Source organism: Ostrea edulis, chromosome 1 (assembly GCF_947568905.1).
Source record: "Ostrea edulis chromosome 1, xbOstEdul1.1, whole genome shotgun sequence".
Lineage (NCBI taxonomy): Eukaryota > Metazoa > Mollusca > Bivalvia > Ostreida > Ostreidae > Ostrea > Ostrea edulis.
In genome coordinates, this window is record NC_079164.1 from 95,784,498 (window position 1) to 95,796,517 (window position 12,020).

The window sequence follows — 12,020 nt, forward strand, 5'->3', positions numbered from 1 at the left end:
TACAGAGAGATCAAGAATAAGACTGACGCAGCCAAACTCCAAGATGATACTACCTCCCCTGAGGCCTGGGAACAAAAAAATCACAAAAGTGCTTCCACTCAGAGAAGTGCACCGTCATCAGAGTAACCAACAAACGTCAGTCCCTGCAAACACAGTACCATCTCCATGGACACCAGTTAGAAGTTGTGGATGGCGGGGAAATACCTGGCGCGTGACCATCAGCCAAGACCTACAACGGACAAAGTATATTTCTAACACCATCGGAAAAACAAGAACACTGGGCTTTCTTCGAGGGAACATGGGACGCGCTGCAAACCATCTGTTAAAGCAACCACCTACTGCACTCTGATCAGTTCATCGATCGAGTTTGCATCAAATATAAGGGAACCACATCAATCTACCCTGCTTAAAGAAATTGAACAGAAATAGTGAAGAGTAGCCAGTTCGTCTTTAACCAATACACAATTACCTCGCCAGGAGGCGTTATCTCTCTCCTTGACCAACTAGATTGGGATTCACAACAGGACAGAAGAACTCAACATCGACTCGTAATGTGTTATAATATCCGACACAGCCTTGATTCTTAATATATGAAGGAGACAACAGAACGAGAGGGGATGGGGGGGGGGGGGGGGGGCACAGTTACAGACAACTTAGAGCCACCAAGGAAGTTTATAATATAACTCCTTCTCCTCATGAATAAGGAAGTGGAACCACTTACCGGAGACAGTGACAGCAGCACCGACATTAGAAGCACTCAGGGCCAGTTTAGCCATCGTGCTCTGCTCCCAACTACTGCACCATTAAACTACAAGTTAGTTTAGCCAGCGTGCCCTGCTCCCAACTACTGCACCGCTAAACTACAAGTTAGTTTAGCCAGCGTGCCCTGCTCCCAACTACTGCACCACTAAATTACAGCTTGTCTACTTTTTAAATAAATATATATGTAAATTTGTTCAGTTTTTATCCCAAACCGGCTGTAAAGCCGTCTGATTTAACCGATCTTTTTAACCCAACACACAAACGAGTTCAATTCCGACCCGGGCCGAAGAAGAAGACATGTCAATTATACTGCTCATCAATTCAGCAGAATAATTAATGTTATCAAGAATTAAATTCAATTAGCGCGTGCAATAATTCAGAATTGAAGATATTATTTATGATTTGAAGAGAACTTTTTAACTATCTTGAAGGGGGGGGGGGGGTATTCGCTGCAAATGAATTGATATCTTCAAATAATTAAAGCTAGATATTTAATCAGTGATTTGAGTTTATGATAATCTGGCGCTCCATAAATGTTGTTTGTACCAGAACATTTACATTTCCAATCAATATATTTTTAACCCCCCCCCCCCCATTCTCATAATAATTAGTGAAAGTTGCCTTTGATATCTTTACAAATTGTTATAATAGCCATTAAATTCCTCACGAAAGCTGTGCAATGAGCGTAGGAATCTTGATAGATATAGCAAGTCTATGTTAAGAACTGGTTATAGGAATTCCGACAGAAATAAATTTCATTTAGCTGACATGCTTCATGTTCTTAGATGAAAAGCGAGTTATAGCACCTCTTGAAAAGTACGCTGCAGCGTGGAGTGTCCAGGTTCATACTCTCATATATTTTTGATAATGAAATTTATTTCTTTAAAATCGTGTGAATATTTATGTGGGTGTTGAAATACGAAATAGAAGTAGACTATAATATATGTAGAGTGTGAGTATAAGTAAGTAAATTTTATTTACTGTTCGCTATCTTCACCTTTCTTAAGTCGGTACTATATACAAGTTTAACACTGCTCTATTGAGCCTTTTAACCGACTATATACCGAGTGAATGTCAACTTATATTCTGGTAATCTGGTTGTGCAGGACATTTCCCTCAAACTACATGTACTTTGACTTTCTGCGCCCCCCCCCCCTTTTTTTTTTTTTGCCCACTTTTTCCATCAAGCAGATAAATTTGTTCAATTTTCTTGCAATTACGGAAATTATTACTTATTATTTGAAATCTTGTCGAATATTGAAAAAGAAATTTCACATGTCTATTTCTTTAAAAAAAGAAATTGAATAATTAGTTCAAAGGAAGCTGAGGCGGATATTAGGTTCGAAATAGAGGAGGGCCGAATTACATTGAGACCGAAATGATAATAGACCGAATGAACTAAATCAAGGACGGATTGAATGGTAGACTAGGAAAATGTCAGTCTCGGGAAGTTTTCCCAAGGAATTTTATCAAAAATTCAGACGGGAATCATTGCAGGAACCCACAGAATGGAAGGATATAAGAAAATACCATTTAATGTTTGGCGATATCAGAACAAATACTACAAAAAAGATGTACATTCTTGGCAAAGGTGGATTCGTATTGGGTGAGGAAATTCGGATTGAAATGAAAGTCTGCTTTACTTGCAATTGTCATCTAAATATAGTTCCATTATCATGCATGCACATATACACAGCAACTTTTAGTCTACAGAGTCCTTTGAATTTTTTGATATTTTTAATGTTTCTACTCAGATTATGAACGCATAAACCATTGTAAAACTTGCGGGTTTCCATCTGTGAGCAAACCCTTTCCCACTTATTCTCCTTCCCGCGACCCTTTTACATCTCAAGGGTCACGGGAAGGAGAAAAGGTGGATCAGGGTGAGATGGGAACCCACGATTCCTGATATTCTAATCAGTTGTTGTATTAACAGAGCTCTCCTATGAACGTAATCTCGGCAAGACTCGTCGAAGCTAGTCATAGGACATAATTATTCGCCATTTTCAAAATGACTGCCATGAAACGCACGTCCACTTAGTGAAGTTTGAAAGTTGTTTGCTGTTGATAGAATTAAAATCTTACCTCAGTATTTGGTCAGATTTCCTTTCATCATGACTACCTCCTTTTGTCGCCCTGGTATAGAATTATAAAGGTCCTGTACATAGTTTAATGGGATGTTTTCCCACACAGTCCGAATTTCCGCTATAAGATCTTGTCGAGAATTTATAAAATGGACACGGGTTTCTAGTGTTCTTTTCAAATGTAACCATATGTTCTCTATTATATTTAAATCTGGTGACTGTGCTGGCCATGTTGTTGTATTAATATTGTTGTCAGCTACATAATCTTTAATAATTTTGGCTCGATGAACAGGGGCATTGTCGTCCATGAAAATGTAGTTGTTCTCCGAGAAATGCCTGGCTATTACTAGCCATATATTATCATCAATTATTTGTAAATATCTTTGAGCATTAATGTTACCTTGGATATCAGTCAAAGTGCCCATACCTTGAAAACAAATGCATCCCCAGATCATAACACTTAACTTTCGTCGTGGAGCAGGACACGCGAGTTGGGGGTTATACTTTTCATCCGCTTTTCGCCACACGTATACCTTGTTGTTATCCCCAATAGCAATCTGACTCTCATCACTGAAAATCCATTTACACCATTCTTGCTGAACTGTCCAATCTTTCCTCTTCTTGCACCATTTTACACGTTCTTTTTTATTCACTTCACGAACTGCCACTTTCTTCTTTGCAACCCTCTGAACATATCCTAATTTTTTTTATTTTTCTTTCAACAGTTTTTGTACAAAATTGATGATTCCTATTTTCATTAATAATGCCTGTTATGTCTTTGTAAGTACGTCTCCGATTTTCTTTGATGACCCTTGAAAGTTTGTTAGAATCCCTCTGCGTGAATAGACATTACGGCCCCTTCCCGTGCGATTTTTCACATCAGAATGCTGTTTGAATTTCTTAATAACACTTCGCACGGTAGATCTGGGTATTCCTAAAGTCCTTAATAAGTTAGAAACATTTCCGTTCACTTTGTGTGAATTTATTATGAGATTTCTGACTTTAATGCTCAGTTCTTTCCCTTTACGACCCATTTCAATCAACAATGTTTACTAAGTTTATGATCATAGCAGACGAAAAAATGTATGTGTACACGTCATCAATTTTAGTAGCTTGACCCTGTTGTAAAAATATGAAGGGGAAATTTGTTGTCTATTTATAGCGCGGGGGTCTATTTTCAGTTCCTAATCGCAAATACAACGCCATTTGCGCACGGGGTGGCGAATAATTATGTCCCATGACTGTAGATGTTTGGACTGACGCCTCTTATGGAAGAGACATCAAGCTGTCCAAATATCCAGCCTTGATGAATCTCGCTGAGATTGATTATGAAGGGCAATCTGACTGATTAAAACAGCTTCAGGGCCAAAGACATTGATTAGACTGATGACCTAGATAACCCGGTAGAGCTGCTGACTGGAGAGCTGTGAGTCCCTTGTTCAAATCCTGGTCTTGTCTATTACAGTTTCTCCTCTTCTGACAATCTGTATCACATGTTGCTCATACATGCCAACTTTTAAAAATACCCATGGGGGATTTTGCGCGCTGCGACCTTTTTTCAAAGCTCAAAATTCACGACATTTTACCATTAAAATGAATATTTGTCTTTTCAAAATCAAGTGTGTTTGACCATTAACTTTAACAAAACTATAAAACACAAAACACTTTGAAAGATATACATAAATACTTTCATACATGCCAACTTTCCCGATTTAGGCGGGATCTTCCCGATTTTACCCTCCGGTCCCGCTTTCCCGATCGGGAAAGCAAAATTACCCTAAAATCCCGATTTGAAATTTTTTCCGACCAAAATTTCCGATTTCACGATTGAAAACGAGTTTGAAAGCGGGATAATCGTGAAATCTCGTGACCAGAATTGGAAATCCCGCGTCATTTCTGAACTGGCCAATCAGAAATCGGGACAATAGTCAGCCATTGCTGTTTACCTGTGTCGCATGGTGTCGGGTTGGCCTGTGTCGGGGTGTTTATTGGACAGTACGAAGCATGTTTTGATAGTAATTAATCGGGAAGACGGATTTCAAATTGACCTATCCTTTACACAAACGTGAATGACAACGATGCTAGTGTCATCACCAAACAATCGGACATTCCGCCTCTCGCTGACAGCATCCAAAATTTGCAATAAGGTACGTCAAGTATATATTTTTTCCAACTATAATAATATAGGCTATCCAAATCTATCCGTCTATAGCGATGTATTATATAGTCTATATAGTGTAGTATTCATTAAATATACTTTGTGATGCGTAATTCGCACAAGTCTGTACTGAATTTTTTATTTAGCAAGTAGCCTTAATTTACAAGTAAAACGGAATATTTTGATGTGGTTTTTTTTTCCCTGGTAATTATTTCAGATGTCATGGGTGCAAAGGTTTTGTTCGCAAACTTCATAGCAGGGCAGATCACTCCTTTTTTGGTTGCAATGCAGATTATTCCACCAGTCTCTGCAAGCCCATGTTTACAGACAAGCAAGATCGCCTTTGCAGTCGTACCTAAATGCATGTGATTTAATTTAAATTTTGATATATAGACCGGCCAATGTTTATTGTATGGTGTAAAAGGATGCAACCTTAAATATTATTTGATATTATGTATGTGACTTGTTGGAGAAGATTTTTTGCTGAATAGATGATTTTAATAAAATATTAATGTATATCTTTCAAAGTTTTTTTTATATAGTTAATGGTCAAACACATTTGATGTTGTGTTAATATATGATACATTAACAATGATTTGATTGATATTTTATTTGAAAGGACAAATATTTATTTTCATGCTAAAATGTCGTGAATTTTGAGCTTTGAAAAAAGGTCGTCGCGCGCAAAATCCCCCATGGGGATTTTTAAAAGTTGGCATGTATGTACTTTATTAAAATCATCTCTTCAGCAAAAAATCCTCTCTAACAAGTCGCATACATATTATCAAATAATACTTAAAGTTGCATCCTTTTACACCATATAAACATTGGCTGGTCTATATATCATGCATTTAGGTATGACTACAAAGGTGATCTTGCTTGTCTGTAAACATGGGCTTGCAGAGTCTGGTGGAACAATCTGCATTGCAACTAGAAAAGGAGTGATCTGCCCTGCTATGAAGTTTGTGAACAAAACCTTTGCACCCATGACATCTGAAATAATTACCAGGAAAAAAACACATCAAAATATACGTTTTTACTTATAAATTAAGGCTACTTGCTAATATAAAATTCAGTACAGACTTGTACGAATCACAAAGTCTATTGAATACTACACTATATAGACTATATTATACATTGCTAAAGACAGATAGATTCGGATAGCCTATATTATTATAGTTGGAAAAAAATATATTTTACGTACCTATTGCATATTTTGGATGCTGTCAGCGAGAGGCAAAAATCGGGAATGTCCGATTGTTTGGTGGTGACACTATCATCGTTGTCATTCACGTATGTGTAAAGGATATGTCAATTTGAAATCTGTCTTCCCAATTAATTACTATCAAAACATGCTTCGCACTGTCCAATAAGCACCCCGACACAGGCAAACCAGGTAAATTACACCACCCCGATGCCATGCGACAGGTAAACAGCAATGGCTGACTATTGTCCCGATTTCTGATTGGCCAGTTCAGAAATGACGCAGGATTTCAAATTCCGGTTGGAAATGGGAGTTTGTTGTCGTAAAATGGGAGATAGTTTTAAGAAATCGGGATTTCGGGGTATTTTTGCAATCCCGATCGGGATATCGGGATTTGCCTTTTCAACTGCTACAAATCGGGAAAGTTGGCATGTATGATTACTTGCTATGACCCGCCCCTGTTGAATATGTCTGCCAGTGGAGTTTGGATTTCTTTAGGGGCTAAAGACAATACAACTGTAACAATCAGAATGGTTTAATCACTATCGATGTGATGTTCGAGTAGAACACTTGTCAAGAGGTTTAGACATCTCAGTGATTTTTTTTGGGCTAAAATGCCACCGATATTCGGCTGTTTCCCCTCACTAAAATTAGCTATTTTTTCCCAATTATATATATTGTTTTTCCCAATTTCAAATCTAGGGAAATTAGGCCATTTAAAAAAAAAGGTTACCGTATATTTCTGACAGAGTAAATACGTTTTTTTTCTTCAGTTTTATTCTCCAAACCACTGCACATGCAAAAGGTTTTTGTAAAAGAAAAATAGAGGCATCCATATAAGCAGATATGCAGCGAAGTATATAGCTTCCAGATGCACATTAAGCCATATTGTTTACAATTTATTTTGATCGCCATTTTTTGTAGGGTCAGGCTATTAACAGGAAGTGGCCAACAGTATCGGGTTTTACTAAAATTCGAAAAACACAAAACAGGAGAGACAATCTGGAAACTTGATTATTGATATAATACTAGCATTTACAAGATTATGGGTACAAATGCTGGTGAATTAATAATTTATTATTTTCTTTATGAAATTAGACAATAAGTATTTCTTAGAAAAAGTAAATAATATATGTACAAGGTGTGACTTCCAATACATATTCAATGTTAAATAATAATTTATTTTATGATTTTAAATCAGATCTGAAATAAACTTCAAACAAAAAATTGTTATTTGATTATTTTATGCATCTTTAGGAGTGTGGGCTGCTAACTCAGTTTATAATGTCTTACATTGACAGGAGTGTATGCTGGGCTGCTAACTCAGTTTATAATGTCTTACATTGACAGGAGTGTATGCTAGGCTGCTAACTCAGTTTATAATGTCTTATATTGACAGGAGTGTTGGCTGCTAATTCAGTTTATAATGTCTTACATCGACAGGAGTGTAGGATGCTAACTCAGTTTATAATGTCTTACATTGACAGGAGTGTATGCTAGACTGCTAACTCAGTTTATAATGTCTTACATTGACAGAAGTGTATGCTAGGCTGCTAACTCAGTTTATAATGTCTTACATTGACAGGAGTGTATGCTGGGCTGCTTACTCAGTTTATAATGTCTTATATTGACAGGAGTGTTGGCTGCTAACTCAGTTTATAATGTCTTACATCGACAGGAGTGTAGGATGCTAACTCAGTTTATAATGTCTTACATTGACAGGAGTGTATGCTAGGCTACTAACTCAGTTTATAATGTTTTACATTGACAGGAGTGTATGCTAGGCTACTAACTCAGTTTATAATGTTTTACTAACTCAGTTTATAATGTCTTACATTGACAGGAGTGTATGCTAGGCTGCTAACTCAGTTTATAATGTCTTACATTGACAGGAGTGTATGCTAGGCTGCTAACTCAGTTTATAATGTCTTACATTGACAGAGTGTATGATGCTAACTCAGTTTATAATGTCTTACATTGACAGAGTGTATGATGCTAACTCAGTTTATAATGTCTTACATTGACAGGAGTGTATGCTAGGCTGCTAACTCAGTTTATAATGTCTTACATTGACAGGAGTGTATGCTAGGCTGCTAACTCAGTTTATAATGTCTTACATTGACAGGGGTGTAGGCTGCTAACTCAGTTTATAATGTCTTATATTGACAGGAGTGTATGCTAGGCTTCTAACTCAGTTTATAATGTCTTATATTGACAGGAGTGTTGGCTGCTAACTCAGTTTATAATGTCTTACATCGACAGGAGTGTAGGATGCTAACTCAGTTTATAATGTCTTACATTGACAGGAGTGTATGCTAAGCTGCTAACTCAGTTTATAATGTCTTACATTGACAGGAGTGTATGTTGCTAACTCAGTCTATAATGTCTTACATCGACAGGAGTGTATGCTAAGCTGCTAACTCAGTTTATAATGTCTTACATTGACAGGAGTGTATGTTGCTAACTCAGTCTATAATGTCTTACATCGACAGGAGTGTATGCTAGGCTGCTTATTCAGTTTATAATGTCTTACATTGACAGGAGTGTATGCTAGGCTTCTAACTCAGTTTATAATGTCTTATATTGACAGGAGTGTAGGCTGCTAACTCAGTTTATAATGTCTGAAATTGACAGGAGTGTATGCTAGGCTGCTAACTCAGTTTATAATGTCTTACATTGACAGGAGTGTATGCTAGGCTGCTAACTCAGTTTATAATGTCTGAAATTGACAGGAGTGTATGCTAGGCTGTTAACTCAGTTTATAATGTCTTACATTGACAGGAGTGTATGCTAGGCTGCTAACTCAGTTTATAATGTCTTACATTGACAGAGTGTATGATGCTAACTCAGTTTATAATGTCTTACATTGACAGGAGTGTATGCTAGGCTTCTAACTCAGTTTATAATGTCTTACATTGACAGGAGTGTATGTTAGGCTGCTAACTCAGTTTATAATGTCTTACATTGACAGGAGTGTATGCTGGGCTGCTAACTCAGTTTATAATGTCTTACATTGACAGAGTGTATGATGCTAACTCAGTTTATAATGTCTTACATTGACAGAAGTGTATGCTGGGCTGGTAACTCAGTTTATGATGTCTTACATTGACAGGAGTGTATGCTAGGCTACTAACTCAGTTTATAATGTCTTACATTGACAGAAGTGTATGCTGGGCTGGTAACTCAGTTTATGATGTCTTACATTGACAGGAGTGTATGCTAGGCTACTAACTCAGTTTATAATGTTTTACATTGACAGGGGTGTATGCTAGACTGCTAACTCAATCTATAATGTCTTACATTGACAGGAGTGTATGCTAGGCTGCTAACTCAGTTTATAATGTCTGACATTGACAGGAGTGTATGCTAGGCTGCTAACTCAGTTTATAATGTCGTACATTGACAGGAGTGTATGCTGGGCTGCTAACTCAGTCTATAATGTCCGACATTGACAGGAGTGTAGGCTGCTAACTCAGTTTATAATGTCGTACATTGACAGGAGTGTATGCTGGGCTGCTAACTCAGTCTATAATGTCTTACATTGACAGGAGTGTAGGCTGCTAACTCAGTTTATAATGTCTGAAATTGACAGGAGTGTGTATGCTAGACTGCTAACTCAGTTTATAATGTCTTACATTGACAGGAGTGTATGCTAGGCTGCTAACTCAGTTTATAATGTCTTACATTGACAGGAGTGTATGCTGCTAACTCAATTTATAATGTCTGACATTGACAGGAGTGTGTATGTTAGGCTGCTAACTCAATTTATAATGTCTTACATTGACAGGAGTGTATGCTGGGCTGCTAACTCAGTTTATAATGTCTTACATTGACAGGAGTGTATGCTGGGCTGCTAACTCAGTTTATAATGTCTTACATTGACAGGAGTGTGGGCTTCTTATATGGAGTCTTTTACGCTAGCCCATCCCAAAAATCCTGGATCTAAAACACTTCGCTACTTTGGACATTGTCTGGCAAGATACGTACCCATGGGAAGTAAGTTTCAAATCACTCGATACCTCAGGTGCTCATATTGATATATACAAATAACAAAAGTATGATACATAGGACCATGCTCCTTTGATATGTATGCTGATTTGTGAGACAATCGTTTTTGTTTTTCAGCATTTGCTGGGTTATTCTTTGGCACAACCTGGTACGCTTGGAATTCCTACTTCGACAGGGACAATTTTTATGGAGTTTTCTTTGCTGTAAATGCAACTTGGGCAACTTGTCTGGGCCCAATCTGTAAGTTTTAATTATCTTATATGCAGGGTGTTTCAAAATCTCTGTAAATCCATTACTCCTTGATTATGTCTCTAGTGTTATTTGAAAGGTTGTTTTTCTAAAAAAGTACAGGAACATTTGCCTTCATTAAAATCATATACAATGTCACTGAAATGAAAGTTTCAGCCAAATGTAGTCAACTTTGCAACAAAACGCTAAAGTAGTTAAAACTTTACCATGCAGCCATTGCACATGGTGATCAACACATTGGACATTCATGAAAATTATGTCTTGTCAATAAATCTTTCAAGATCATAGAAAAAAATTTGGAGATGTATGTAAATGATAAAATGTTGTTTTGGTAGTGACTTATGATAAACACTTCAATCTTGGATTCATCTTCACTAGCCAAGGGTTTTTGGTCCACTCCACTCCCCATAAATGTTTATGGGGAGCGGAGTGGACCGAAAACCCTTGGCTATAAAGATGGCTTTGATCCTTAAGTCTCGAGTCCTTGTCTTAGAATGAGCTTTAATCATAAATTGATTGTCATATTGATTTTAACATATTACATACTACAATGCATTGAAGTTAAGTATTACTATAAAACTGTAGCCTAATATATGTTTATTTTTGTTTTGCAGTGAAGAAATATCGAAAAATGTACAACATTGTTCCATGGGCCTTTTTACTGGGCCTTCTTCATGTTAGCAATGAAAAGAATTGGTCTCCAACTTCTAAAGTAAAAAACGTGAAATTCTGCAACCCACGACACTATGAAAAGGATCTGTTTGGAAACGAAATCAGACCAATGAAAAACATCTCCTATGAAATTGACTAAAGCATTTGAGCGACTTGTATATTTCAACCGTTTGTAAATCAATATTTATAAGATGATAAATAAAAGTTGTGAAAATAATAGTATCTGAGTTTCCTTATTAGGTTATCTGATCGATTCAAATTATTTCTTGCACTCAGTACCCATCTGCTAAAGACTGCCATGCGTAAAGTTTTGGGCATACATGTACAATGTATTTAAACTTGTGGAAACAGGAAATGGGCTGTATTTAGGTAGAAGTTTGCAGAATTATTTGATTTCGTCAATCAGATGATTGTTTAGAACTCAGATAGACCACGCTATTATTTAGGGTCCCCTGCAGGTAAGAATTCAAGGTATGCTATGATATGAACTACCAGTATATGTAGAACAATCTCCCCTGTGGAGTTGTCTTTTGTAAGATGTGACGGTAGAGAGTGTATTTAGTATTGACAGTATTTTGTACACATTTTTAATAATTGGCATAGAAATCAATACCCGACATCACCATTGACGCAGACCATGCCTATTGTTACCGTTTACACTACATCAAGACTTGTACATGTCATCTTATGACACTATCTCACACGATGGTGATTTTGAAAATTGTATCAATAGTTTGGTTAGTATAACTACATAGCTCAGGGATAATGTATCTGATTACTGAACCATATATGTAGATCCCAAGTTCAAATCTGCCAGTATTTTGTATCATTTATTGAAACAAAATTTTGAAAATCATGGTTTTTTCTCTCTCCAAAATTGGAT

At 36.9% G+C, this 12,020-nt stretch overlaps 1 protein-coding gene and 1 long non-coding RNA gene across 2 annotated transcripts; both read left to right on the plus strand.

The window, feature by feature from the left end:
• Positions 1-2,121: 2,121 nt before the first annotated feature.
• LOC125672636 (uncharacterized) lies at positions 2,122-11,354 on the plus strand. Its single transcript, XM_048908833.2, has 4 exons — positions 2,122-2,368; positions 10,094-10,204; positions 10,334-10,456; positions 11,080-11,354. Exons 1-4 carry the CDS (start codon positions 2,197-2,199, stop codon positions 11,274-11,276), a joined length of 603 nt encoding a protein of 200 aa, XP_048764790.1. The 5' UTR covers positions 2,122-2,196; the 3' UTR covers positions 11,277-11,354.
• LOC125672645 (uncharacterized) lies at positions 2,375-5,524 on the plus strand. Its single transcript, XR_007369052.2, has 2 exons — positions 2,375-4,993; positions 5,222-5,524. It is a non-coding gene; the product is annotated as an uncharacterized LOC125672645 (long non-coding RNA).
• Positions 11,355-12,020: the final 666 nt, after the last annotated feature.

Coding starts and splice junctions, on each gene's coding strand:
- LOC125672636 (XM_048908833.2), top strand. CDS start 2,197: ATGTCAGTCTCGGGAAGTTTTCCCAAGGAATTTTATCAAAAATTCAGA. Junction 2,369..10,093: donor CAAAGGTGGATTCGTATTGG/GTGAGGAAATTC, acceptor TTACATTGACAG/GAGTGTGGGCTTCTTATATG. Junction 10,205..10,333: donor AAGATACGTACCCATGGGAA/GTAAGTTTCAAA, acceptor TTTGTTTTTCAG/CATTTGCTGGGTTATTCTTT.